Below are 27,095 nucleotides of genomic sequence, written 5' to 3' on the forward strand. Positions count from 1 at the left end.
AGGATTCGGTGAGGAATACACTTGGAACTAAGAAATGTTGGCAAAAATTTGTGGTTTATAATGATTTTTATTTATTCATTCAACAAGTATTTATTGATTATTCTATGTGGCAGGGACTTAGGTAGTGGACAATGGGGAACAAGACAGGACCTACTCCTGTGAAGATTATCTTCTAAGGCCAAACATTATACAGATAATTACTAAATACATTGTAATTGTGATGATTTTCATTGTGATGGTAATTAATAGTTAATTGTTACTTACGGGTTCCTTGGTCCTATTTTGCCAGCTAGAGACTGAAAGCTGACTGGGAGTAAAAAATAGACCTACAGAATCCATGAAAAAATATTTTTTCAGGACAAGATTCTTCTGATTTCTTTTTTCTTAAAAGTGAGAAAACCATTGTTAATTCCACAGGCCTCTGATATTCTAATATGAGGCTGTGAGGCACAGTACAAACAGCACTGACCTGGGAATCCTGACGTTCCCGGATTTATAAGGATAGCTCTGCCACTAACAAGCTGTGGGAGCTCTAGCAAGTTTCTTAATCTTTGCAAGTCTCAGTTTCTTGATCTCAGTTATTGTTCTTAATTTTCCCAGTTTTTCAACTTTCCTATAGAGGAACAGCCCCACTGTGGTGCCCTGGAGAACTTGTATGTATCACACGCTACACAGGCAGAGGCTTGAGTTGCAGCTCACCAGTGTTGGATTGCCTTTTCATTCTCTGGAACATGAGAGGATGGGAGGCTTGTGAGAAGTTGCCTTGAAGATCCCATTCACCTCTATTTCCCCTGGTGGCTGTCATGAGATAGGCTATCAATACTTACCAAGTTTTCATGATATATAATGCCTTCTGCTTGCCCCCTTCAAGGGATGGTTGAGACTATGAAACCATTTAGCTGTAGTCTAGAATTGGCCCCTCAGCAATGGAGATCCTACAACTCACACTGTAGTCATCAGCCCCTTTCATTTTGATGTACTCTTTGGTGTAGGAAAATGGCCTGAGAAGCTGGCACCTTGGCGACTCTTCCTTTCACTGTCTATGAAAATAGTAAAGTGAATCTAAAAGTAACGAGTTGTATTTTTGCCAACTGAGTAAGACAAGCCTGTTCATGCTTTGTGGGTTTGACAGTTCCTTTCTGTCCCAGTATTCTCTGTGTCTATGATGAACTGAGGTGTATATCAAAGGGCTACAGGAACTGTAGCCAAGACCAGGCCATAGTCCCTGCTGTACGTGCTTGCTGAAAAAACATTGTGCTTAGCCTGTGCCCTGAGAACACACAGCTGAGAAAGTAGTTGGAAGAAAGAGTGTCTGCAGATTTAGAGAATGAGAACAACATGTAGAAAGATGAGCTGATGGTGGTGTATTGGTAACCAAAGGAGATGAGAATGAGGACAGTCTTCAGGCTAGGATCAGAATCCTTAGGGGAAAACTAAGGAATTCCTACAGAAATATCTAACTCCTTAAGAAGCAGCCTGAGCTAAGCAGTGAGGGCTGGGAGAGTGACTTATCCCACAGCGAGCTGTTCACCTCCAAAGGAGTCCACAGGGCGGACCCAGGGCTCATCTATGCTGTCAGGAAGCATCACCTCCAAGAGAAGAAGGATGTGATGATGAGGCTCTGCCACACACTCCAGAGCTCAACCTGGGGGCTCTCCTCATAGTAGATGTCCACCGGATACCTGCTGGGTTAGCAGGAAGGAAAGCTGCTCAAAGAAGTGCTGGAGAATTTTACCTTAATGGTTCTTTTTAGGATTTGGAGGTGCTAGGGAAGGAGGGCTATTGCATATAAAGAAATAATAACAATTATATTCTTCAGTACTTTCAGTTTACAAAGGGTTTTGTATACATTATCTCAAGAATGTTTATGGAGTAATTAATTTTCCTGACACTATGGTAGGACTGGAGGCAAACAGTTCAAATTCTCCTTAAGGACCTCAAATTGGTAGGAAATACATGCTCAAAAAGAGATACTTTTATCAGAATCTGGCAACAGTCTTAATCTTTGACGATTATGGCAGCATAGATGAGGGGCATGTAGTATAGGACAGAAATATCTCTTGCTAATGAAATGGTGAAACAATTTGCAAGAGCAATCCCATTCTCATCAGAGCTCCTTGCCACAGGAGAATGTCCCAGAGATTGGATGCTATAAGGTGGGTTTCCTCGAAAGAAGCGTCTTTGCTTCAACTTTAAGGTGTGTGGAGAATCCAGACAATTCTTGGATAAGAATGGAGGGAGCTAAAGGCATCCAAACTGAAAGGAAGCAGTAAAATTATCTCTGTTCACATATGACAATGATTTTACGTGTAGAAAACTAAAGATTACACACACACACACACACACACACACACGTTAGAACTAATACATGATTTCAACAAAGTAGCAGAATACAAAATCAACACACATACCAGCTGTTTCTATATCCTAACAATGAATAATTGAAAAAGGAAAAATAGAAAGCAATTCCATGCCTCAAAAAGAATAAAATACTCAGAAATTACTGTTTCAGGTCAGACCTCAGGTCAGTGACTCAGTCTCAGCAGATTTCGATGTGTCTGGATTGCCCCACCACTGAAGCTCCCAGCTGGCCCCACGCAGACAAGGCTGCCAAGATCTCCAGGAGAAACTTCTGGTAACAAAGCTAATGTACTGCCCTAGCCAGACAGCCGGAGGAGAAAAGAGGCGTATACAGTGCACATTGTACTTCCAGCACTCCCACAGGGAGGAGTGATGACGACTGTCCCTGCGGGAATGTCCTCTGGAGGCTGCATGTGCCCGGTAGCTGGGCTGGCTGTCTGGCTGGAGGCTTGGTGAGTGCTGGCCAGCAGTGTCCTGGTGTGCACTGGGCAGGAGGCGTGCTGGCTGGGGGAGTCCCAGGATGCACTGTTCCTCAGGTGCTGTGATGGGCAGGCCGCGGCTGGCATGGTGTGGGCCTGGGAATTCCTGGCATGTGCTGGGCCAGGGACACTTTGGCAGAGGTGCCGGGGTCCAGAGGGCCCCCAGTTTGGGCAATCCTTTTTGCACTGCATTGGTGCTGGTATGGTGGGACTGTCAGATCTCATGTGGGTGCATTTGGGCATGAGCAGGGGGATCCTCTTGGGGAGCATCTGGAGCTGGTGTGGGCATCCATACTCTGCTCTAACCTATCTGTGCTATCAGTGTGGGGGGCAAATATAAACAATGGTGCTTACCAGCACCTGTCATCCTGGAGAGTTCTAGCAGTTAACCCACCACTTGACAATGCAAGATTTAGTCAGTTGGCTTCCTTCATTTACAGTCTAGCCACCCTTTAAACTGTGGGTTTTCTATGCCCCAGGGCAGATGGATGTGCCCATGGTGTCTCAGTGGTATCCCTCACTACTGCAGGGTGCTGCATTGGTGTTCCTGCTGTCACTGTCACTGTCTCTCCTTGTGCAGAAGCCGTTCACTCAGCCCCATTCTTCCCCAGGAGGAATTGCTCTGTGTGTAGGTGTGGATTTGGTGTGTATGTGGGAGGAGGTGAGTTCCGGCTCTTCCTGCACCATCTTGGACCTCTCTCAGTACAAACTTGTCATTGTGACCCTGAACTACTGTAATTGACAACAAAAATCCCTGAAAACAAGAACTAAGTTAGGGCTCTAGGTCATTGTTTTGAGGATCATTTGGCCTGGAGTTAAGACTTCTCCCCCCAAGATCTAGGTATACTGGTCTGCAGTAATCTTCATGGCGCTTTCAGGTGCTTAATATTCTTACTTGACGTTCTGATCAAGCTATCACTAGCATAAGGGCTTTGGAAGCTGTAGTGAATGGAAATTAGTTCAGGAGAGAAGTCTGTAAAAACCTACTTTTGGTTTTAAAATACCATACAGCATACGGACCTTAGGTCTTCTGACCTCTGACAAGAACTTTTGCCCACCTCCCTAGGAAGTCAATGAAGAGAAAACTCCCAAGACAAGAGGCTCCCTCAGAGCCTAACCAAGTGCCTGAAGAATTCTAACTGGTAGAATAACATGGAGAAATTTATCTCCAGCCAATGCAAATGCCCTGGAGCCAGGAAATGGATTAGGGAAAAGGAGACGATACTTTGGACCTACCTATGTGCTGCTGAATGAACACTGAGGCATAAGCTAGAGGGGGAGGGAAGGGGAAAGACTCGTGTTATCTTTGAAACACTTGTGTCATGGGAACGGGGATGTTTGGCAGGGATGCAACAGACCTCCAGACAAGGGGGCCGGAAAGAAATGCTTTAGGAAGCACACACCAACGCAACTTGGGGCCTCGACAGGTGCCATTTTGCTTTTTCAGTGACCAGAGTACATGATGTTCAGGAAACCATTCTGCTAGAGGCTGAGTCCACATGACACCCACCACCTTCTACCTCTAGTCTGCAGGCAGTCCTTGACCTGTTACTGACGTTCAAGGCTGACTCTTTGGGTCCTGTCACCGGTCTCCACTGCCTGTCTTACTTTATTTACATCTCCATTTCTCTCATCAACTCCCTCTATTTTTCTCACTCTTGTCACTCCAACAGTGTCATTTTCTTCTCTTCCTTAGGGAAATTTAACTCAGTTGAATCTGTAGAGCAGCAAACACATGGGAACCTGGCTGTTGTTTGTAAACAATGTAAAAACCCTGTAAAAATAAAGGGATCAATGAAAACTAATATATTACAATCATGGCCCTGAACAAAGCCAACTGAGAGTGACTTGCTGTCAGAGTGAAGTATATAATCTGCTTTCATATATAATAAAGTGTATTATATGACAAGGAAAAATGATAAGTAGGGACGGTCCAGGATAGTGGTCCTTATCCCTGAATGTATAGCAGAATCATCTGGGGAGCTTAAAAAAATGCATATGCCTGGATCCCATACGAGAGATTTTTGCCTAATTGGGGTGGAGGTATAGACTAGAAATCTGCACAGATGATAGTGTGCAGCCAGGGATGAAAACCGTTCGTCTAGGATCTCAGCTGATCCAGCACAGGGTGACAGCTAAGTGTGCAGTTTACAGAAAGTGCTGGAAAGCAAGTTGCTGAGTTCGCATTCCTCCGGTCAATGCCGGTGGAGCCTGGAACAGAGAGAAGACAAGTGGTGGTTGGAAGCGTATCACTTGTGTCCCTACATCTGACTTCTCTCCTTATTCAAATGTGTCTGTGTGGCAATTTACATTCTTTAGGTCCTTGGACTACCAAAGCAGATAGCTCTTGATAATATGATCAGTAATCAATGAAGAATTCGAATATTATTGCTGTATAATACTTTTATTCAACAGCTTTATGGGGAAAAACCTCACATTTTGGTATGTGTTACATCACATAAGTTTCAGACATGTCAAGAGTCCAATGACAAATTACATTTGGAGAAAAGCTTTAAAATCCATTCCTGTATGGCACTCCTTTGTGAAATACTGAAAAGCAGCTTTGCACCTCAGCACTGAAGGTTACAAAAAGCACCATTTAAAGGATGACTCTCACGTATTTAGTTCCCTTCAAAGTATAGTCTTATTTCCCCTTTATGCCAGAGCTAACACTCATTCAAAATGTTTCAGTGACATAATAACCAGCCCCCTCCAATTTACCATTGTTTAAAATCCAGACAAACCAAACATGGGGGACCCAGTGTGCAGATTAGGACTAATCAATCTCAGTGAGCTTTGGCTATTGTAAAACCACAAACAGGAAAGGTAAGTGTGTTCCATAGATGGGAAAAGAAAAGACAACGATCAATACATAATACTTATGACAGACCTGACTACAAAATGCACAGAGCGTTTAGTATTTCACATCACTCTTACTGCAAAAGCACTGTGCTACACAAAATTAATTCAATGTTGGAACTAGTAAAAAATTAAATTTTTAACAAAACTTATTCACTTCAATGCACAATCAAGAAAAGCAAACCCAGACAAAGCTCAAATTTGAATCACAGAGGTATTCCATTGCTAAGAATTGGATTTCATAAGGAACAGACTTAGGTTTTTTTTCTTTTCTTCCTTTTTCATATAATTTTAAAACAGATTTGGCCCTTTTACTCCAAAAGTTTGGTTCATTGCAGAAATCACAGCCCTTCCACCTCCAAATCTGACTGGCACTTAAGAAGAGACAAATGCCTAGATCCAGTTTTGAAAGACCCTAAGCCCTTCCCCTTCCCAGGTCCTCCATCCCAGGCGTAACTGGAGTCAGCAGTCCCTTGTAAAAGACGCCTAGAACTTGGCTTTAAGGATGAGTCAGAATAATGTCGGAACAAACTGTGTCTGCTCGGAAGTTCATGAGCCAAATCACCAGAGCCTAAGGATTTAGAAATCTTTTGAGAATGTATTTCACATACACACAAACACAGACTATTGCATATCATTTTTAGTTGAGGTCAAAAATTTTAAAGCCCTATTTCCCCAATTAAAAGCAGGGGATTCTATCATCAGTATGTCTCTTTCACTTGTACCCAGATTAATATACACCCAGTCTGGAGATAATACTTCTTTCCAAACTTAACTTCATTTTAGCAGCATATATGGAGTACCAATACTTTTCAACATTTTATCTGATCTAGTAGGTCTATAAATAACTGGAGGGAAGTGAGGGGGCCTGGGTTTGTAGGATCCTCTCAGAAACTTCTCTTGGATTCTTTTTTCAGTGTTTCTCTATCATATAAGCCTTGTTTTAAAAAGCCAACACTGCTGAGGCCAGGTATGCCCTTCAGGGTGCTGCCCGCAGTGCTCGAGTCCCATTCAAAACTCTAAGCTTGGAGCAAGCCAGTGACCATGACAGAGAAGTTCTCCACACCGGCAAAATGACTAACATTTGTTTTAGGTTATGTTTGACTCGAGACTAGTAAAGTCTGCCTGAAAAATTAAGTTAAAGCAGAATATAGATGAATGTAGAGAACAGGAACAAAAGACAAAGGGAGAATGTGTATAGTAAGATCTATATAATGAGATCCAAGGACACCAGGATGTTATGTCTGACTTAATTTGTTAAAAAGGAATTTTTCAGTTCTGAGTTACTTATGCCTTTATTTTCCCAGAATCACTCCTCAGCTCAGTCACTTTTCATCCTCCTACAACGCCATGATGCAGTGCTTTAAGGATTAGCCCTAAGAGCTATTTTCTTAATTTTTAAATTTTGATTCTGAAACTCACTCAGGCAAAAAAAAAGTTAAAAAATTTTTTTGCCTTTACTCATTTTCAAAACATGCCAACTGTCTCCTGCAGAAAATAAACTCTCCCTTTAACCAGTGTAACAGTAGGGTGACAGGGCTTCTCAGGACCATGGGCTCTATCAGCTGTATGGGGAGGGGGGGCAGTGCTGAGAGTCACCAGCCAGTTGCTCTCACTCACTGCCATACCAGCTGGCAGGCTCCCAATTCATATCTGGCTGAGAGATTACTTCAGAACTTGGGAAACTGGCACCCTCTGCACATTACCAGATCAGAAAGATCTGAAGGTCACCACACCTAAACCTAGTGTCACTGGAGCCAGAACCAATTCAGAGGCCTCTGGCCTGAGAGGAACTGATGGGATTTCTTTTCCTGCCTTCTACTGACATACCTGTATGGAGTAAAAACTTTAATACACGAACACAAGACAACTATATTTCAATATTGTTATTACAAGAAATATGAGGACCACAAAACCCCCAGGTAACAACCAAGATTTTGAATCCTAAGTGGCCCACTTATTTAATGGGTAGTAGAAAGAAACAAAATTCTAGTTTAACACAAGACAATGTAGATCCTGAGAGTTGATTATACTAGGATCTGGCCTGGATTTTTAAAATGACACATCATTCAGAAAGTGGCCAAAACGATAAAAGGTTGCCCACAAAAGCTTTTTGCTGTAGGTGGCCTTGAGTAGCTAAAGCAGTATTTATTCTCAGCAGTGAACCACCAAAGTACTTAGCAATTTGCATTTCCAGAAAAACAACTCCATACCCTTTTGCTTCACACCTAGGACCTGGGAGGTCTACTTACTTGAAAACAACTGTCTCATAAGCTTTGCATGAGAAAGTCGGGAGGTAGCTAAACTGACCTGTGGGTGCCCTTTCAGTGTGGTTGGGCTCATCTTATCAGTCAAGGTATCTCTCAAGCATCAAATTTGGCCTCCTTCAGTGCTGAATGCTTGACTTGCATTTATCTGTAATGGAAGAGCCACAGATACTTGGAAAGAATGTTTTACTCTGAACCCTGAGTGGACTGAATAGCTACTTTTCATTCCACAAATGGAAAACACTGACCCCACTTCATCATCAAATACTTTTAAAAAAGAGGCAGAACAACAAAATGATCCTGTAAGCCCTCAGGACAGCGAAGTGACACTTCTCACAGTTGAGAACACACCAAAGTACTTTCTTGCTTCTTGGCCTCACAAATGTTTGACTTGAGGGAACCTTTTAGATACATCAAATGAGCTAGAATGAATCTGTATGTAGAGCAGTGTTTAGTGTGTGTGTAATGATGTGCACAGGGTTGGCCATATTAATGTAAGATTATAGACGGCTACACCAAAGAAAACCTTGGAAATCATTTATCAAGAGCCTGAAGTTGTCCCTGCTGTCTCTTTAAGACCAATAAAAAAAAAAATTTAATTAAAGAAAAATGTAGGCATAAAAATCTTCCAAGGATGAAAGACACAGGAGTTTTCCCTGGTTCTACTCCCACCTTCAAAGATATTTGCTCTGCAAAAGAAAACATGACAGCAGGGCCAGGTCCAGTGGGAAACCTATAGGAATGTGCCAATTCAGCCTAATCTGTGGTACCAAACTAAAACAAGAAAGTAGACCTTTTGCATCCTGCCCTTCTTACAATGCTGAGCCACATTTTCTTTAGTCCAAGTTAAAACAAGCAGTAACAGTGACCTGAATCTGTGCTGAGCTACAGAGACTTGCTGGCAGCCCTAGTCTCTGAGGTGGGTCAGGTCTCACAGCCTTTGAAAGGGGCATTTACCCAGTGAGTTTTGCAGTAGGAAAAGGTCAGGTGTAGGGTCTGAGGAAGGTTATTAGGGTCTGAGGAAGGTTATCAAGGCGAAAATGTGAAATGAAAAGGAAAAGGGTTCTTATGGGGCTTCGGGTATGATATAAAGAACAAAGACTGTCATATACAGAAAACCCATGCAGGAGCAGCTGCCCCTGCAAGAAGGCAGCTGTCAAGCCAGGCAGCAGTCTGCACAAGTCCATCCCTTGGAAAGCCAAGGGAGCAGGGCAAGGCCTGTCCACTCAACAAGGACCCTGAGAGTTTACTTTTCCTTCATTTTGGGTAAAAACTTCCTGTAATGGTTCTTCCTGCAGCTCCCCCAAACAGGTCCTTGGTGGGCCCCCACAGGCAGAAAAAATACATCTAGCTAGGAGGCTTCCATTAACCTTCCTCTCCTGTGTGTATATACATATGTAATTATTTTTCTTATAGTAAATTCCATGAACGCATAAAGCTCTCATCTGCAATCAAATGCAAAAGCAGAGCACCCTGCTCAGAGGCTCTGAAACACACATAGTAGCCTCAAAGCACATCAACCTTCCAGTCTCAGGTAAGACTGGTCCAGTCCAGAAAGGCAAGGAGATGCTTCTCTTGAGTCCTGGGAGGCAGGAAGGGGTCCCTTCAGATGGGCTTATACAGCAGAGTAGTGACGTACTTCTTCTTGTAGCGATGGGTTGCACTAAGAACCATCACGCTGTCCTGTAAGGGAAAGAAACATGCAGCTGACTCATCAGTTCACTTTTACTGAAAGTTGTCTCATCAGTTCACTTTTACTAGTAGTAAAAGTTGCTCACTTTTACTAGAAATAGTGTGATTTTATAGAAAGAGATTGGTTTTTGAGTCAAAGCAATTTATGTTCCAATCCTGACTCCTATCGTTACTCTAACTCTGTGGCCTGAGTAATATATGTAATGTCCCTCAGTCCTTTTTCTCATTGTGACAAAGGATAACACCTGCCATTAAAGTGGCTCTGAGGACTACATGAGAATATCTGGCATAGCTTCTGACATGTAACAGATACTGAAGAAATACTGGTTTCCACCCTATCCTCTTCCCCACTTCAAATTCAAATATTAGGCTTAAAACTAGCATAGAAAAAAGGGAAGAAATATCTTGGCATCTATTTGTAGAAGGAAGTCTTAAATGCAATGAGAAGAAAGGGAGTGAACCTTTTGAAAAACCACTTTTAAGCCCTGAAGCAGGTCTAATTTCCATTCAATACCAGAGATGAACCTGAGAAGTCTTCTCTGATCAAGAGAGACTCAGGAATCCCCCCCTATCCTTGAATAAAGGGGACTCCAAAATCCTCCTTGCAAAGACACTCAATCCAATGCATTAATTCCAAACAGCCTAGACAAGGAGGGAACCCAGACATGGATCCAGGCCATGCTGAACCACAGTAACCAAGACCTTGACCTGGGTCGTAACCAGCATGAAGACTTATGAGGTACCATTTTCCAGGCTGCGTCATAGACCACTGGCATAGCCTACGAGGAGATAGCAGGCCTGCAGACATCAACTGGCAGCCAACGAGCAGCTTCAGGAGGCAACGTTTAGTCAGATCCCAAAGGACCCAAACAAATCCAGTTAAAAAACCTTCCTGTGCATCTTCCTGTTTTCCCCTATACTGTATTATTCACAATGCGCATCCCTTAGATTAATATTCTGTGATCAGAGTATGCTGATCAGAGTCTAAACATGACAGAAGCAAGGCAGGTAGAAAAAAACTCAACTCCAGGAAGAGTTTGGTAGACATGAGGAGCAGGTGACAGAAAGACCTACTTAGAAAGACCTGGCACAGTGGTCTCTAGGTAAGAACATGGAAGGAGGACAGAATTGGACCTCAATCCTCTCTCTGGTATTACTGGCAATTTGACCTTCTCTGAGCCTTAGTTTCTTTATCTATAAAACAGGAATTAAAAATACTTACCTCACAAGGTTATATTAAAAGTCAGTTCAGTACTATATATCTTAAAAGTTTCACATAATTTGTTAGGGACAGCTATATCAGTCGTTTCCCTAATCTGGCTAAGAAATATAAGCAGCATTAAAAAAAAGTACTGCTGCCATCCTAGATGCACTAATTCAGAATCCCTGGAGATGGAGCCTTTGAATCTGTATTTTTACAAATTTCCCCAGGTGATTCAGATGATGATCAGCCTAGTTTGGTAACTGCAGAGCTATATAAAACTTTATTCTAATAGCTAAACCATAAAGGCATGACAGGACTGAATGGGAGTCTTCAAAGCAGCAGAGAAACCAGGAAGGACTCTAAGAATTGGAGGGGACAGGGCAGATCTGGTTATATTTCCTTACCTAGTGTATAGAAGAGATACGACCACTTGGGTATAAACCCGAAAGCAGCTTGCTTCTATCTTTGAAAGGGGAAGGCTTAATATCACATTCTAGCATTCTTTGAACTGGAAGCTAAACTTGCTTTTTCTTCAAAATGAAATTCAGTGCTAGGAACTCAAACTTAATTAAGTAGGCGGTACAAAGGTTATAGCTACCCCAAAAGAAACCAGGAAGCAAAAAAGTCCAGTCAATCCCAGGGCAATGCAGCTAGCCAGAACACAGATACAGAGACTAAGATTTAAAACAAATGAACAACCAAAAAACCCACCCACTAGTTAAAAAAAGAAATTTCTCCTATAATTTGACCATTACTGCCACCTTTAGCTTCAGTGAAAGTAGCAAAGCCAGTGAACCACTGGAGAACATGTGTTACCCTTCCCCTCCCATTTTGGGGAGCTCTGTAAAGAGCCAGGTCCACCACTTACCTTAATGGACAGTGCATAGAGATGGTTCAGCATAACATGATTGGGCTCTGGGAGCAAGGCTGGGTCACACTAAGAAAAAAAAATCACTAAATGAGGTTAAATGCACAGTCTTAAACCAAACAGTTTCCACTTCCTTAGAACCCTTTGGGAGTTGAAAAGCTCTAAACTAGAATATATATTTATTCAATAATGCACTTACCCTAGTATATATCGATAATACATTCTCATTGAAGAAAATAAGGAAAATTCTCAGTACAGGGCAGAAACCATAAGCCTCAGCATCTATTCATCTTTCTTAAGCTAAAACAAAAACCTTGCCCACAACACATATAGAAGATTTGCGCTAAGAGGCAAATATAATCTTAGTGGGAATCAAATGAATGGACCAGAGATGTAAATTATATGTAACCCTCACCCATCTCCACCTTATATGTCTTTTTTTTTCCCCCCAAATGATAAATACCCTGTATCCTGTGTTGGAATAGAAGCTCTAGGAATTGCTTCTAGCAATCCACAGCTCTGGGCCTGACTTATTAGGGCCAGAAGACAACTATGAATTTTGATTAACGGTACCTGGAAAAGTCACAACTCAGCCCTGAAAAAAGGAACCTGTAGCTATTGCTATGTATATGATTTATACTCCCAACACACCTTTGTAATAATCCCAACCTTAGGATTACTAAACATTGGCTGAAATGATCCTAGTGACCCCCAGATGCCCCAGTGATACTCTCGGGATACTACTCACAGAAATATTAGTGTCCTTGTTGAGAATAACTTGAAGAAGGTGGGGAGGCAGGATAGGTGGAGATTTGAATCTCTCCTCAGATCTAAACACATACATTTCTTGACCATAAGGTCCTGGAGGTGAGCTGGAAAGGTCTGGAAGATATTTATCCAAATATAAGGGGAAGCTGGATAACTAGTAAAAATACATGAAGAAACTGTCAATACATGTCAGCCAATATTAAATATGACAGAAGTCATGGATCATAAACTTGTGACCTACTGGGGCAATTAAGAAATAGTCTTGAGTTATCCTGAACATAAACCATGAAATTCCTCAATATGGCAACAAGACACAGAAGATACACATAAAGGAGATGAGGGCTAAAAGACATTGGTTCAGGGGAGAGCCATTCCACTGATCAGCTGTATGACTTGGGACAAATCCCTCTCCTGTGGTCAGTTACCTCATTTACAAAATGAAAATAATAATCCGTGCTCTATTGCACAATGTATTTATAGGAATTAAAAGAGATAACAGATGTGACAATGCCTTATAAACTATCAAATATGAAAAGATTAGATTTCTTCTTTTTTCCACCCAAGCATCAGACAACAAGGTTATAAACTCTAAGACTACTGATTCTACAACGACTGCAACAATGAGAACAAAACTACTAACAATGTAGTAGTCTCTAGAGAAATGCAAATCAAAACCACAATTAGATAGCACTTCACACTCATTAAGAACGGTACAATAAAGAAAATAATAATAATGGTTGGCAAGGATATTAAGGAATTGGAACATTTTCCCACTGCTGGGGAAAATGTAAAATGGTACAACCATTTTGGAGAACAGTTTGGCAGTTCCTCCAAAAAAACATAAAGTTACCATATGACCTAGCAGTTATACTTCTGATGTATATCCTAGAGAAATAAAAGCATGTCCACACAAAAACTTGAACAAATGTTTGTAACAGTTTTAATTAAAATAGACAAAAAGTAGAAACAATCCAGCTAACAAATGGATAAACAAAATGTTATAGCCATACAATGAAATTTTATTCAGCCATAAAAAGTCATGAAGTACTGATACATATCACAACACGGATGAACCTGAAAACATGCTAAGTGAAAGAAACCAGACACAAAGACCATATATTGTATGATCCTATTTAAGTGAAATGTCCAAAACAGGCAAATCCATAGAGAAACAAGGTAGATGTGTGGTTGTCAAGGGCAGAGAGGATGGGAAGTGACTGCTAATAGGTACAGGGCTTCTTTTGGGGGTGGTAAAAATGCTCTGGAATTAGATAGTGGTGATGGTTGCCTAACTCTATGAACCTACTAAAATTACTGCCATGTACACTTTAAAAGGATGAATTTTATGGTTATGTGAATTATATCTAAAACATGGGGAAAATGTATGCAGACAAGAATAGAAGATTTACAAAAATGAAGATAACTATAATTATTTTCTTAAAGTTTTCTAATAATATTTTTTAAAGTTCCTAGTCAAATAAGCTTTTACTAACAAGTTCAATGTAAGAACCAGATTTCGGTTCAATGTATGTGAGGTGCAAGGGAAGCAATAATACTGTTATATTAAACAATTATCTTAAAAGTATATAGAACTTGAGACTTTTCTAAGTATTTTCATTTTGTCACATGATCTGCAAAATACCCTTAAAAGTACAAAGGACAGTTCTTATTTCCTTTTTATCAGGAAGCAAAACAAAACAAAACAGAATTGGCTGATATTCCCAAAGTCACATTCCATGGCAAGGTGGTCACAGAGTGCATATTAAAATCCATTATCTGCAAATTCTTAATAAAATGTACTCTAAACCTTACTTCAATGGATTAAGAAATCAGAAGAAAAAGGGAAGAAATATCCTTCTATATAATTATATGTCTACTATCCATTAATTACTTTGCCAGAATCATATAATGCAATTTAGAGTCATAAGTGGCCCATCATTTAATACAGTATTTTAAAACCCCTTTTAATCACTGCCCTACCAACCAGTCAAGAAGAATGTCCAACTTTACTTGCTGAGCTTACATAATAAAAACAATATTTTTAGTTTTTGCAAATAATAATACAATGGATTATTCTTTTAGAAACTGCATAAGCCACTCTGTGCCCTGAGATTCTAATATGCTTAAAGTATTGTGTCTCCTTAGCTGAGAATCACTGAGTGTCTATGCCTCTGATTTTACTGATAAGGAAGTGAAATCCCAAAGGGTTGAAGGACTTGCCCATGACGGCAAACCTAGTTAGCAGGAAAGGCAGGCTCTGAGCCCACATGGGAGAAGTGGGCTCACTGGGAACCCAGTGCACCGTTCTCTAGGTAGTCATAGCTTTTATTACAAAGAAATGAAATGGTAACTGTGAGGGTGGTTATGAGCAAATCACTCTTTTGGTGCTGTAGTAAATGTAAGCAGTGATCAAGGACCTGGAAAAAAATAATATTGGGAGAAACAAAAGGATATAGGTCTTCTCCTCTATCAGGAATTTTTTTTTTTTGCCAAAAACTTAAAACTTCAGTTAATATACATACACAAAAGAATTGTGGGATTATTTTTCTGACCCTTTTTCCCTAAAGACTGCCATACTTGTAGGGCTCTTTAAAATACAGAACTGCCATCTGAGCTATCAGGCTGGCAGGACTAAGCTAAAGTAGCTAAACAAGGCAAACCAGACTTAACCAGCCTCTGCTGGGTGACACCACCAAAAGTCCATGGAACACTTGAAATATTACTAGAAATAGCTTTTTATTTCTACCTATAGCCAATTAGTGGCTTATAAGAGGATAAAATAGAAAAGAGTACATCACATGTAAATAAAGCAAACATTGTGTTGTGAGACTTATGTTACTGTGTGTGTTTGTGTGTTTACTGACTTACAATGTAAAATAAATGTCTTACTATGAATCTATTTAAAAAGTCTGATATCAAATACACAAACCTGAGATTTTTTTGTCTCAAAGAAGGGAACTAAATGTTTATATATATATATGTTTTATATATATATATTCATATATATGTATATTTATGTGTGTGTGTATATGATTGACAAAAACAATGAAAAAAAACCACTTTTGGGAAGGAACATGTATTATAAGAAAAACATCAACGAAGAGTAAACACTATAAAATTACCTCGACAAGATGTCTCCGAGCTTTCCATTGAATCTAGCTTTAAAGCATCAAACACCTCAAAATCAGATTTCTTGACATGGATCAAGTTGTTAATTGTGCCAAGCTGACTGGTAACCACAGGCTGAAATAGTGAATGGGAAAAAAAATTAATGAATCCCCATTTAAAATCCATCTCTTCTATCCAGCTTTCCTCTTTTAAAAATGATCATACTTGGATTATTCCCACAAAAGATGGCGGCGTGAAGGTGAGACAGAGACCTCCTCCTAAAGCCACAAATAATATGAAAATATAATTAATACACCTAATTATGAAAGAGCAACAGGAAAGAAGGCTGCGCCAGACTGCATGCACCTGGAGGACAGAACAGACCTCATGGAATAGGGTAATGTACCAGAGCTGTGACCCGGCGGGACCTGAGCCCTTCCCCCACCCCAGCTCACTGGCGGGAGGAAGAGAACCAGACAGGGGAAGGAGTGGAGGTCTGGGAATGCTGAACACCTAGCACTGGAGATCTTCTCTGGGACCACGCACATACATTGTATGGTGCTCTGGTGATTAGCGGGGTTGGAAAGCTAAGACAGGCAGAATACCTGGAGAGACTGAGATTCCAGCTGCTTGTAGAAAACAGGGAGCCATATCTGGCTGATCCAGGCAGGCTGTCTGATAGACTTCCTAAAAGTGAGAGGGCTGCTAAAGGGGCAAGGACTGTACAGAGCTTACTGCTCAGAAGAAAAGCACAGGTAAACAAAATTGTCTGGGTGCACTCTGCCCGGGAGGTTGAGAACTTTCACAATTTTCAGGCGCTCCATCTCCCTGGCTGGTTACACAGCTCCAAGGCCCCCCACTGTGATACGCAGCCTGCTGCGCCTTCCTCCCGGCCAGCCCTCACCTGGCTCGCAAACTGGCAGTCCCTGCCTGGGCATCAGGCTAGCCAGAGGGAAGCACCGCTTACAGCAGCTACAAACACAAAGCACAGAGGCTTACACCTGGGTGCTCGGCCTGCTGGTTCTGGCAACGGAGACAAGCTTAGTAGCTGGGAAGTAGGAAACAGCATTTTCTTCCCCCAGGCACCAGGACCGCTCCCCTGCAACACCTGACATTGCTCCGGAGACTGGGAAGCTCCAGAGAGTGGAATTCTGGGCACTAGAGGGCACTACATACAAATATGAAACATCAAAGAAACCTGGTGCAAAGCTAAATCAACAACCCCAGAAAAAAGGTCGAGTTAGACTGAACTAATAAATCTTTCTGAAAGAGATTTCAAAATAAAAATCATAAATATGCTCCTGGAGGAACAGAAAAATATTGAAGAACTCAGGAATGAACTTAGGACGGAGATCCAATCATTGAGGAACAAAATGGAAGGTATTAAAAGCAGATTAGATATGGCGGAAACAGAAATTGAAACAGAAATTAGAGAAAAGGAATACAAAGAAGCTGAGGCTCAGAGAGAAAAAAAAGATCTCTAGGAATGAAAGAATATTGAGATAACTGTGTGACCAATCCAAATGGAACAATATTCATATTATAGGGGTGCCATAAGAAGAAGAGAAAGAAAAAGGGATAGAAAGTGTCTTTGAGGAAGTAATTAGAGAAAACTTCCCCAATCTGGGGAAGGAGATAGTCTCTCAGGCCATGGAGGTGCACAGATCTCCCAACACAAAGGACCCAAGGACAACACCAAGACATGCAATAATTAAAATCGCAAAGATCAAGAATAAGGACAGACTAGTAAAAGCGGTCAGAGAGAGAAAAAAGATAACACACAAAGGACACCTCTACCAACAGATTTCTCAGCAGAAACCTTACAGGCCAGAAGGGAGTGGCACGATGTATTTAATGCAATGAAGCAGAAGGGCCTTGAACTAAGAACACTTTACCTGGTAAGATTATCATTTAAATTTGAAGGAGGGATTAAATAATTTCTAGATAAGCAAAAGTTGAGAGAATTTACCTCCCACAAACCATCTCTAAGGTGTATTTTGGAGGGACTGTGTTTGGATGGAAGTGTTCCTAAGGTTAAACACCTGTCACCAGAAGTAATAAAAAGGGATAGACAAAGAGTACAGAATATGATACCTAATATATAAAGAATGGAGGGGGAGGAAAAGGAGGGGAAAAAAAAGAACCTTTAGATTGTGTCACTTAGCATACTAAGTGAGTTAAGTTAGACTCTTAGATAGTAAGGCATTTATCCTTGAACCTTTCGTAACCACAAATCTAAAGCCTGCAATGGCAATAAGTACATACCTACCGATAATCATCCTAAATGTAAATGGTCTGAATGCACCAATCAAAAGACATAGAATCACTGAATGGATAAAAAAACAAGACCCATCTATATGCTGCCTACAAGAAACTCACTTCAAACCCAAAGATACACACAGACTAAAAGTGAAGGGATAGAAAAAGATATTTCATGCAACTAATAGGGAGGAAAAATGCAGGTGTTGTAGTACTTGTATCATACAAAATAGACTTAAAACAAAGAGTCACAAGAGACAAAGAAGAACATTACATAATGATAAAGGGGTCAATCCAACAGGAGGATATAACCATTACAAATATCTATGTACCCAACACAGGAGCACCTACATATGTGAAACAAATACTAACAGAATTAAAAGGGGAAACAGAATGAAATGCATTCATTCTAGGAGACTTCAACACACCACTCACTCCAAAGGACAGATCAACCAGAAAGAAAATAAGTAAGGACACAGAGGCACTGAACAACACATTAGAACAGATGGACCTAACAGACATCTACAGAACTCTACACCCAAAAGCAGGATACATATTCTCCCCAAGTGCACATGGACCATTTTCAAGAATAGATCATATACGAGGCCATAAAATCAGCCTCAGTAAATTCAAAAAGATTGAAATTGTACAAACCATCTTCTCAGATCACAAAGGTATGAAAGTAGAAATAAATTACTCAAAGAAAATGAAAAAATCCCATAAACACATGGAGGCTTAACATGCTCCTAAATAACCAATGGATCAATGACCAAATAAAAACAGAGATCAAGCAATATATGGAGACAAATGACAACAATAATTCAATACCACAAAATCTGTGGGATGCAGCAAAGGCTGTGCTAAGAGGGAAATATATTGCAATGCAGGCCTACCTCAGGAAGGAACAATCCTATATGAACAGTCTAAATTCACAATTAATGAAACTAGAAAAAGAACAATAAATAAGGCCCAAAGTCAGTACAAGGAGGGACATAATGAAGATTAGTGCATAAATAAATATAATCGAGAAGAATAAAACAATAGAAAGAATCAATGAAAGCAGAAACTGGTTCTTCGAGAAAGTAAACAAAATAGATAATCTCCTAGCCAGACTTATAAGAAAAAAAAATTCTACACACAAAAATAGAATAAAAAATGAGAATGGAAAAAAAATCACAACAGACACCACAGAAATACAAAGAATTTTTAGAAAATACTATGAAAAAATATATGGTAACAAACTGGATAACCTAGAAGAAATAGACAACTTTCTGGAAAAATACAACCTTCCAAGGCTGACCCAGGATGAAACAGAAAATCTGAACAGACCAATTACTAGCAACGAAATTGAACTGGTAATCAAAAGACTACCTAAGAACAAAATCCCTGGACCAGATGGCTTCACCAATTTTATCAAACATTTAGTAAAGACCTAATACCCATTCTCCTTAAAGTTTTCCAAAAAGTAGAAGAGGAGGGAATACTCCCAAACTCATTCTATGAGGCCAGCATCACCGTAATACCAAAACCAGTCAAAATCACTAGAAAAAAGAAAATTACAGACCAAACATCCCTGATGAAAATAGATGCAAAAATACTCAACAAAATATTAGCAAACCGAATTCAAAAATACATAAAAAAGATTATCCATCATGATCAAGTAGGATTCATTCCAGGGATGCAAGGATGGTACAATATTAGAAAATCCATCAACATCATCCACTACATCAACAAAAGGAACAACAAATAGCACATGATCATCTCCATAGATGCTGAAAAAGCATTCAACAAAATTCAACATTCATTCATGATAAAAACTCTCAACAAAATGGGTATAGAGGGCAAATACCTCAACATAATAAAGGCCATATATGACAAACCCACAGCCAACATTATACTTAGCAGGGAGAAGCTGAAAGTCTTCCTTTAAGATCGGGAACAAGACAAGGTTGCCCACTCTCCCCACTTTTATTCAACATAGTTCTGGAGGTCCTAGCCACAGCAATCAGACAACACAAAGAAATAAAAGGCATCCAGATTGGTAAAGAAGAAGTTAAACTGTCACTGTTTGCAGATGATATGATATTGTGCATAAAAAACCCTAAAGAATTCACTCTAAATCTACTAGATCTAATATCTGAATTCAGCAAAGTTTGAGGATACAAAATTAATACACAGAAATGTTTATTCCTATACACTAATGATGAACTAGCAGAAAGAGAAATCAGGAAAACAATTTCATTCACAATTGCATCAAAAAGAATAAAATACCTAGGAATAAACCTAACCAAGGAAGTGAAAGACCTATACTCTGAAAACTACAAGACACTCATGAGAGAAAATAAAGAAGATACCAATAAATAAATGGAAATACATCCCAGGCTCGTGGATAGGAAGAATTAATATTGTCAAAATGGCCATCCTGTACAGATTCAATGTAATCCCAACAGCATTGAAATACCAATAGCATTCTTCAACAAACAAGAGAAAATAGTTCGAAAATCCATATGGAAACACAAAAGACCCTGAATAGCCAAAGCAATCTTGAGAAGGAAGAATAAAGCTGGGGCGACTATACTCCCCGACATCAAGCTCTACTACAAAGCCACAGTAATCAAGACAATTTGGTAGTGACACAAGAACAGACCCATAGACCAATGGAACAGACTAGAAACCCCAAATATAAACCCAAGCATATATGGTCAATTAATATATGATAAATGAGGTGTGGATATACAGTGGGAAAATTACAGCCCTTTCAACAACTGGTGTTGGCAAAACTGGACAGCTATATGCAAGAGCATGAAACTGGATTGTTGTCTATCCCCATACACAAAAGTAAACTTGAAATGGATCAAAGACCTTTATGTAAGTCATGAAACCATAAAACTTAGAAGACAACATAGGCAAAAATCTCCCGAATATAAACATGAGCAACTTTTTTCTGAATGCATCTCCTCAAGCAAGGGAAACAAAAGCAAAAAGGAATCTATGGGACTATATCAAACTAAAAAGCTTCTGTATAACAAAGGACACCATCAACAGAACAGAAAGGCATCCCACAGTATGGGAGAATATATTTGTAAATGACATATCCGACAAGGGATTAACATCCAAAATACATAAAGAACTCACACGCCTTAACAACCAAAAAGCAAGTAACCCAATAAAAAAATGGGTGGAGGATCTGAACAGACAGTTCTCCAAAGAAGAAATTCAGATGGCCGACAAGCACATGAAAAGTTGCCCCCACATCACTAATTATCAGGGAAATGCAAATAAAAACCACAATGAGATATCACCTCACACCAGTTAGAACGGCCAGTATGGAAAAGACTAAGAACTACAAATACTGGCGAGGATGTGGAGAAAGGGAAACCCTCCTACACTGCTGGTGGGAATGCAAGCTAGTTTTAAGCATTGTGGAAAGCAATATGGAGGTTCAAAAAACTAAAAATAGAAATACCATTTGACCAGGGAATACCACTCCTTGGAATTTACCCAAAGAATATGACTTCTCAGATTCAAAAAGACATATGCACCCCAATGTTTATAGCAGCACTTTTTACAATAGCGAAGAAATGGAAGCAACCTAACTGTCCATCAGTAGATGAATGGATAAAGAAGATGTGGTACATATACACAATGGAATACTATTCAGCCATAAGAAACATATCCTACCATTTGCAACAACATGGAGGATATTATGCTCAGTGAAATAAGCCAGGCAGAGAAAGACAAATGCCAAATGATTTCCCTCATTTGTGGAGTATAACAATTAAGTAAAACGGAAGGAACAAAACAGCAACAGACTCACAGACTCCAAAAGGGACTAGCGGTTACCAAAGGCGAGGGGTGGGAGAGGGCAGATGGAGAGGGAGGGAGAAGGGGACTGAAGGGTATTATGATTGGCGCACATGGTTTGGGGGCATCATGGGAATGACAGTGTAGCACAGAGAAGGCAAATAGTAACTGTGGCATCTTACTATACTGTTGGGCAATGAGTGCAATGGGGTTTGGGGGGGACACGGTAAAATGGGTGAATGTAGTAACCACATTGCTCTTTCATGTGAAACCTTCATAAGAGTGTATAACAATAAATACCTTAAAGAAAAAAAAAGATCATACTTGGCACTTCCATTGTTATTCAAGACAGAAATCCTTCAGTGAAGGAGCCCATCAATTCTGACAGCAGTGACGTTTGGCACCAAGGGGAGTAATAGCTAAGAGGAGACTGTTAAGTCAATGGTTACTCTCAGAGATCAAGGCCTTACCTCTGACGGATCATGTACCCACTGTCCATCCACAAAGAACTTGTACTGGTGTTCTCCCTCAGGGAGGTCGAGAATGGCAACAAAGTCATTATGGCTACAGAAGAAAACAGAAAGTTAAATAGGCCAAATTCCTATTAGAAGACAGACTGTAAATGTGAAAACCATGAGGCAATCAAAATATCACACCAATCATATCCTAAATTCCTAAATAACTGTACCTAATGGAATGAAAAATAGTTTATAAACCCATTATCCTTTGCTGTATCACCTTGAACATGTATTTGCCAGTCCCTCCCAATAGCTTTAGTTCTCAACTAATAATATCTGGAAAAGAATAATAAATACATTAATTCCCCAAAAGGGTTCCCGTTAGTACACCTTTTTTGCTTCAGCGTAACAGCTCCCTCACAAGTGTAAATAAGAAAGCAGGTATGTTCAGAGCCCAGAAGTAGCCTCAAGGTACCCTTTCCGTATTTTGGTGAGCATTCTCAGGAAAATTACCTACATACAAACAGCTATTCTGATAAAAAGTTAAATAATTCACTATTGCTCGGCAAGCAACAAATAACATTACTACCTAGAACTTCACAATGTGTTTTCTCATAAAAGTCAGAGCAACTGAACTCAGCCCATTACAGAAGACTTCCCACAAGCATAGGAAGGACAGTCCAAAAAATGTGCCCAAAAAGCTTCAATAAATCCCTCTGGGGCAATGATATTCTAAGTGGTAAAGCATCTATGACTCAGCATGAGGTTAAAAACAATGTCCCAGTCACTGGTCACAGAAATGCTCTATAGAGACTTCCTAGCAGGTGGAGAGTAGACCAGCCAAGTCTCTCCCGAGAAAGGAAACCAGGTCTCTACTCCTGGACCCTGCAGACTCAACCAAGACACTGTCTTCACCTCTTAATCAGTGGAATCTTGGTGCTCCAATTGTTGAAGGACCCAGAGATGAAGACCTCCTTGCCTCCTTCAGACCAGCGGATAACAGTGGGCCGGGCCTGCTGTGTGGGCTTTACGGAGTCGTCCAAATCCTGCTGCCATGATACAAACTCTTTGTCCCCAGGGAGCTGTAAGAAGGATTAGGTCATCCCTAAATTGTGACCCATGAATTGTTTAAAAGGTCACTCTCCTCCCTAAGGCAGGGAGTGGTGGTAGGATTCTGCTAAGGATCAATAAGCCCTGAAATTAGCAACTTTCAGGTTTTGAACAGACAAGAAAAAAAACTCATCTAGGACCCGAATGGTGAAAAGGCTTATGCTCAAGGGCTGCCCAAATCACAGCCTAACTTTTGAGTCTGCATATATCACTCACCCTTTCTGAGCCTTAGGATCTCCCTTAAAAAAAAAAAAAAAAAAAAGTTTACTGTTACCAGATTAACTCACAAGCTGGCAGTGATGATCTGCGTTTGAGTGCTTCTTAAAAGAAAAAAATATGAAAACAAAGTATAGCTCTATAAGAAGTAAGTTAGCCATGTATTTTCCACATGCAAATATGAACTACTCTCAATTACAAGTTATAGAAAGTTATAGAAAGTTAGAGATCCTGAAATTCATAAATAATTCATTAACTGCATTTTAGTTAATAGGTTATAAAAGGACATTAGAAGTATAAAAATCAGATCAGTGGTTTCTTAAATTCTAAGACATGGTTATGCAATTTTACTTGCTTACCTATGCCAGGTTTATACTAATTATTGCAGGAGTAAGGATGAAAATTCTGGAGTCTCAAGGAGCATCAGATAAAAATTCCTTTAAGAAAAACAGCTCCAATATGAAATGAGGTCTGTAGGACTCTGAAAAAAACTGACTCCTTTTTTACTGTTTTGTCATTACCATCCTTTAGAACAGGAGTTGGCTAACTATGGCCAGTAAACCAGATGCTTTCATAAAGTTTTAATGGAAAAATGGCCACACTCATTTGCTGATCCCCACTTTAGATTGGCTTAAACGACTTTAGTAAATAAATAGGACTGTACAGTATCAAATCAAAATATTACCAACGAAAATAATGTGGATTAAAAAAAAAAAAGGGCTAGCTTATTCATTTGGGCTTAATTTTCAAAATGGCTGAGGTAGTCTACCTTCCATACTCTCTCAATATTCCTCAAAACTACACTAAAGAAACATCAGTAGCAGCACAATCTGAAGTAAACAGAGAAAGAAAATAGAAGGGACTTTTCACATTACATAAGGAAGTGGCTTAAGAGAAAACCACAGTCTCCATACTCTTAAAGCACTCTTGCCTCACTGGTTGCATTAGAATTACAGAAATTTGTACTATACCTAAGAATAACCCTCAGATTCTAATTTAGATATAGGGTCTGGGAATCTATTTTTAAAAAGCTTCCCAGATAATAATACTGTGATTTTGTTTAAATAAAGAAAAACAACCTTTATTTTTAAAGATACATCCTAAAATATTTACAGATAATATAATATTTAGTATGGTGTCTAGAATTTGTTTCAAAATATCTGGTTGGGGAGAGGGAATTGAGGTACAGGTAATATAAATTCGGTCATAATTTGATCATTGTTTAAACTGAGTGACAGGTATATAGGAGTTCATTACACTGTTCTTTCCACTTTGGACCATGGAAAAGGTTTCAATTACTCCATAAAGTGTTTAAACAAATCTCAGGTAACTCTAACATGCAAATAAGATTTAGATCCACTGGACTAGTACACTGAATAAGGCTACCATTAAAAGGAATATAGGCCCCACTGCTACTATTTCTATCAGTTACTTTTATGATTTAGTATTTTCAGTTTAGAATTTGAAAGCTACAAACTATTAATATGCCTAGCTTTGGAAGAAAGCCCTTCCGTGTATGACATGACATTTCTGTGGTAGGCATGAGTGTAGCTGACCAGCAGCAAGATTTAACTTGTTTATTCCAAGTTAAATAGTAGCAGAATCATCAGGAAAACAGGCAAAACAATTCAAACTATAGTTTGAAAATGTTTAAGCAAAACATTGAGAGAAGTAAAGAGGATAGATTAAGAACTATAAAATTTTACATTTGGAAAAGAGACCTTAGGAATTATCTGAACCAATTTTATTATCTCACAAATGGCAAGACTGAGGTAAGGACAAGAAAGATTCAAAATAGGTTCCACTTCAGATAGAACAACCTGGCTTTTATTCAGGACACCAATTACTGCAGTCACGGGTTGACAAAAACACCGTACTTAGGACACAGGAAATGGGTAAAATGAGGTAGACCGCCTTGAGAAAGCTTTGGAGAAGTAAATTTAGATGGCTTGGGTAGACAGCCCAAATGATAAGGAAGAAGTCCTGAAGTGGGAGAAGGAAGACAGGCACAGAGAAAACACCCCAAGAAATGGTCCTTTCAAACACCCTCACTTTTCTTTCTGTAATTATGTTCTCAATTGGGATCCAAGGAAATTAACAAACAGTAGAATCCAAATTTCATGTGCTACCTACCAATGGGCAAATCTCAGTCCCTCCATTTTTTTTCTTCATCCCAGGCAGACTACCTGGAGGAACTAATGTACTTAATGTATTTAATGCTGACAGCTCTGAAAGTGCTTAGAAACATTCGGATGGTAATCACATTGCTGTCAGCTTCCATCTGTCCTTTCTGTAGAGTGAACACAAGCTGCTACTTCCCTGAAATTCCTTCAGGCGAGCAAGGTCTCCAGGGCGGCCGTGAGTTATCTGTTCTCAGTCAGGGTCACATTACGAAGTGGGGGAACCCTGGAATCACTCGCTCTCCCACCTGAGAGCAGCTGAGCATGAAAGAAGCACCACCTCAGCCGCTACAAACATAACGTGAGGGCTGAAAGCTTGAGCAGTCAACCCAATTATGTTCTTATTCATCCCCAAAACTAGGAGAAAGTACTCAAATAAGCAAGTGGTTGCTATTCATAGCCATGCCAAAAGGTAAAAGTACCAGAAGGACTGAGTTCTTAGAAGGGCAAAAATGATTCTGATACACATAAGTTGTCAGGAAAAAGAAATCCATTAACCCATCTCAGAGCAAATAGGAGAAACTGCCGCCTCCGGTCAGCAACTCAGGCAACCTCTCCGCCGGAGTTTTCCGGGGCTTACAACCTATAAATTCACCAATACTCTAGAGGGCAGCCATGCCCGTTAGATGCAAGGATTGGGAGGAGGGGTGGGAGAGGTGGGTGGTCTACCGGCTTCATCCTAAAAATGTGGCCAACAGATTAGTCGAAAAACAAGTACCCCGACTCTATCCTACGTTGAGACAGCACGGCAAGAGGAATTACCACGCAACACTTCCGTCCCCGAAAAACCCATGTAATTCAAAAACCTTAACCCAAGTCAGTGTGGTAAGAAAGGGAGGTGGAGCCCTAATATCCAGCCTGCCGCGGCACCGCCAAGTTGGAGCTTGGGAAGACTCACCTTGGAGTCGGGCAGGCTGAAGACACTGGGGTCGTCGGTGCTCCCCACCATGATCTTGTGCTCCTTGACCGTAGCATGGCCGCCGGCGCCCTCGGCGCGGGCAGCCTTAGTGCTGTGGCGCTCTCCGGCCACCCGCTCGCTGGTGGTGTTTCCCATCGCTGCAGCTTTCGAGCCGCCGGCCACCTGCCGTGGGGAAAGACACCCGGCTAGGGTACGCGGGAGGCCATCCCCGGGCCCGCCCCTGCGCCTTGAGAAGCGGGCAAGGGAATCTCCGCCCGAGGGAAGCTGTGCGGGGGTGGAGGTTGTTCTCCCTCCCGAGCGGCCCGAACCCCCCCCACACCTCCTGTGCCCCAAGCTCAGAAAACCCGTTTTGTGGAACTCCCCCGCATCCCGGCGCTCCCGCCTGCCCAACCCCAATCACCTCCCGGGATGCTCTCCTCTCTTCCCCGGCCACTGGTGCGATGGCGGTTCTGCGGTAAGGCGCCCAATAAAGTTATTGAAATTGAAGTCCCGCCCCGGGCTAGCGATCCGGGTTTCCTCCTAAAATGGCTGCAAGGCCAGTGG

General features: G+C 40.6%; 1 protein-coding gene across 1 annotated transcript; it reads right to left on the bottom strand.

The window, feature by feature from the left end:
• Positions 1 to 5,225: 5,225 nt before the first annotated feature.
• Positions 5,226 to 27,095, bottom strand: PRKAB2 (protein kinase AMP-activated non-catalytic subunit beta 2). Its single transcript, XM_036924420.2, has 8 exons — positions 26,953 to 27,095; positions 26,532 to 26,714; positions 23,043 to 23,209; positions 22,140 to 22,233; positions 15,621 to 15,741; positions 12,479 to 12,612; positions 11,731 to 11,799; positions 5,226 to 9,649 (listed from the first exon to the last, which is right to left on the bottom strand). The coding sequence occupies exons 2-8, from the start codon at positions 26,685 to 26,687 to the stop codon at positions 9,572 to 9,574; spliced, it is 819 nt and encodes a 272-aa protein (XP_036780315.1). The 5' UTR covers positions 26,688 to 26,714; positions 26,953 to 27,095; the 3' UTR covers positions 5,226 to 9,571.

The sequence above is a fragment of the Manis pentadactyla genome, chromosome 4 (genome assembly GCF_030020395.1).
Source record: "Manis pentadactyla isolate mManPen7 chromosome 4, mManPen7.hap1, whole genome shotgun sequence".
Classification (NCBI taxonomy): domain Eukaryota; kingdom Metazoa; phylum Chordata; class Mammalia; order Pholidota; family Manidae; genus Manis; species Manis pentadactyla.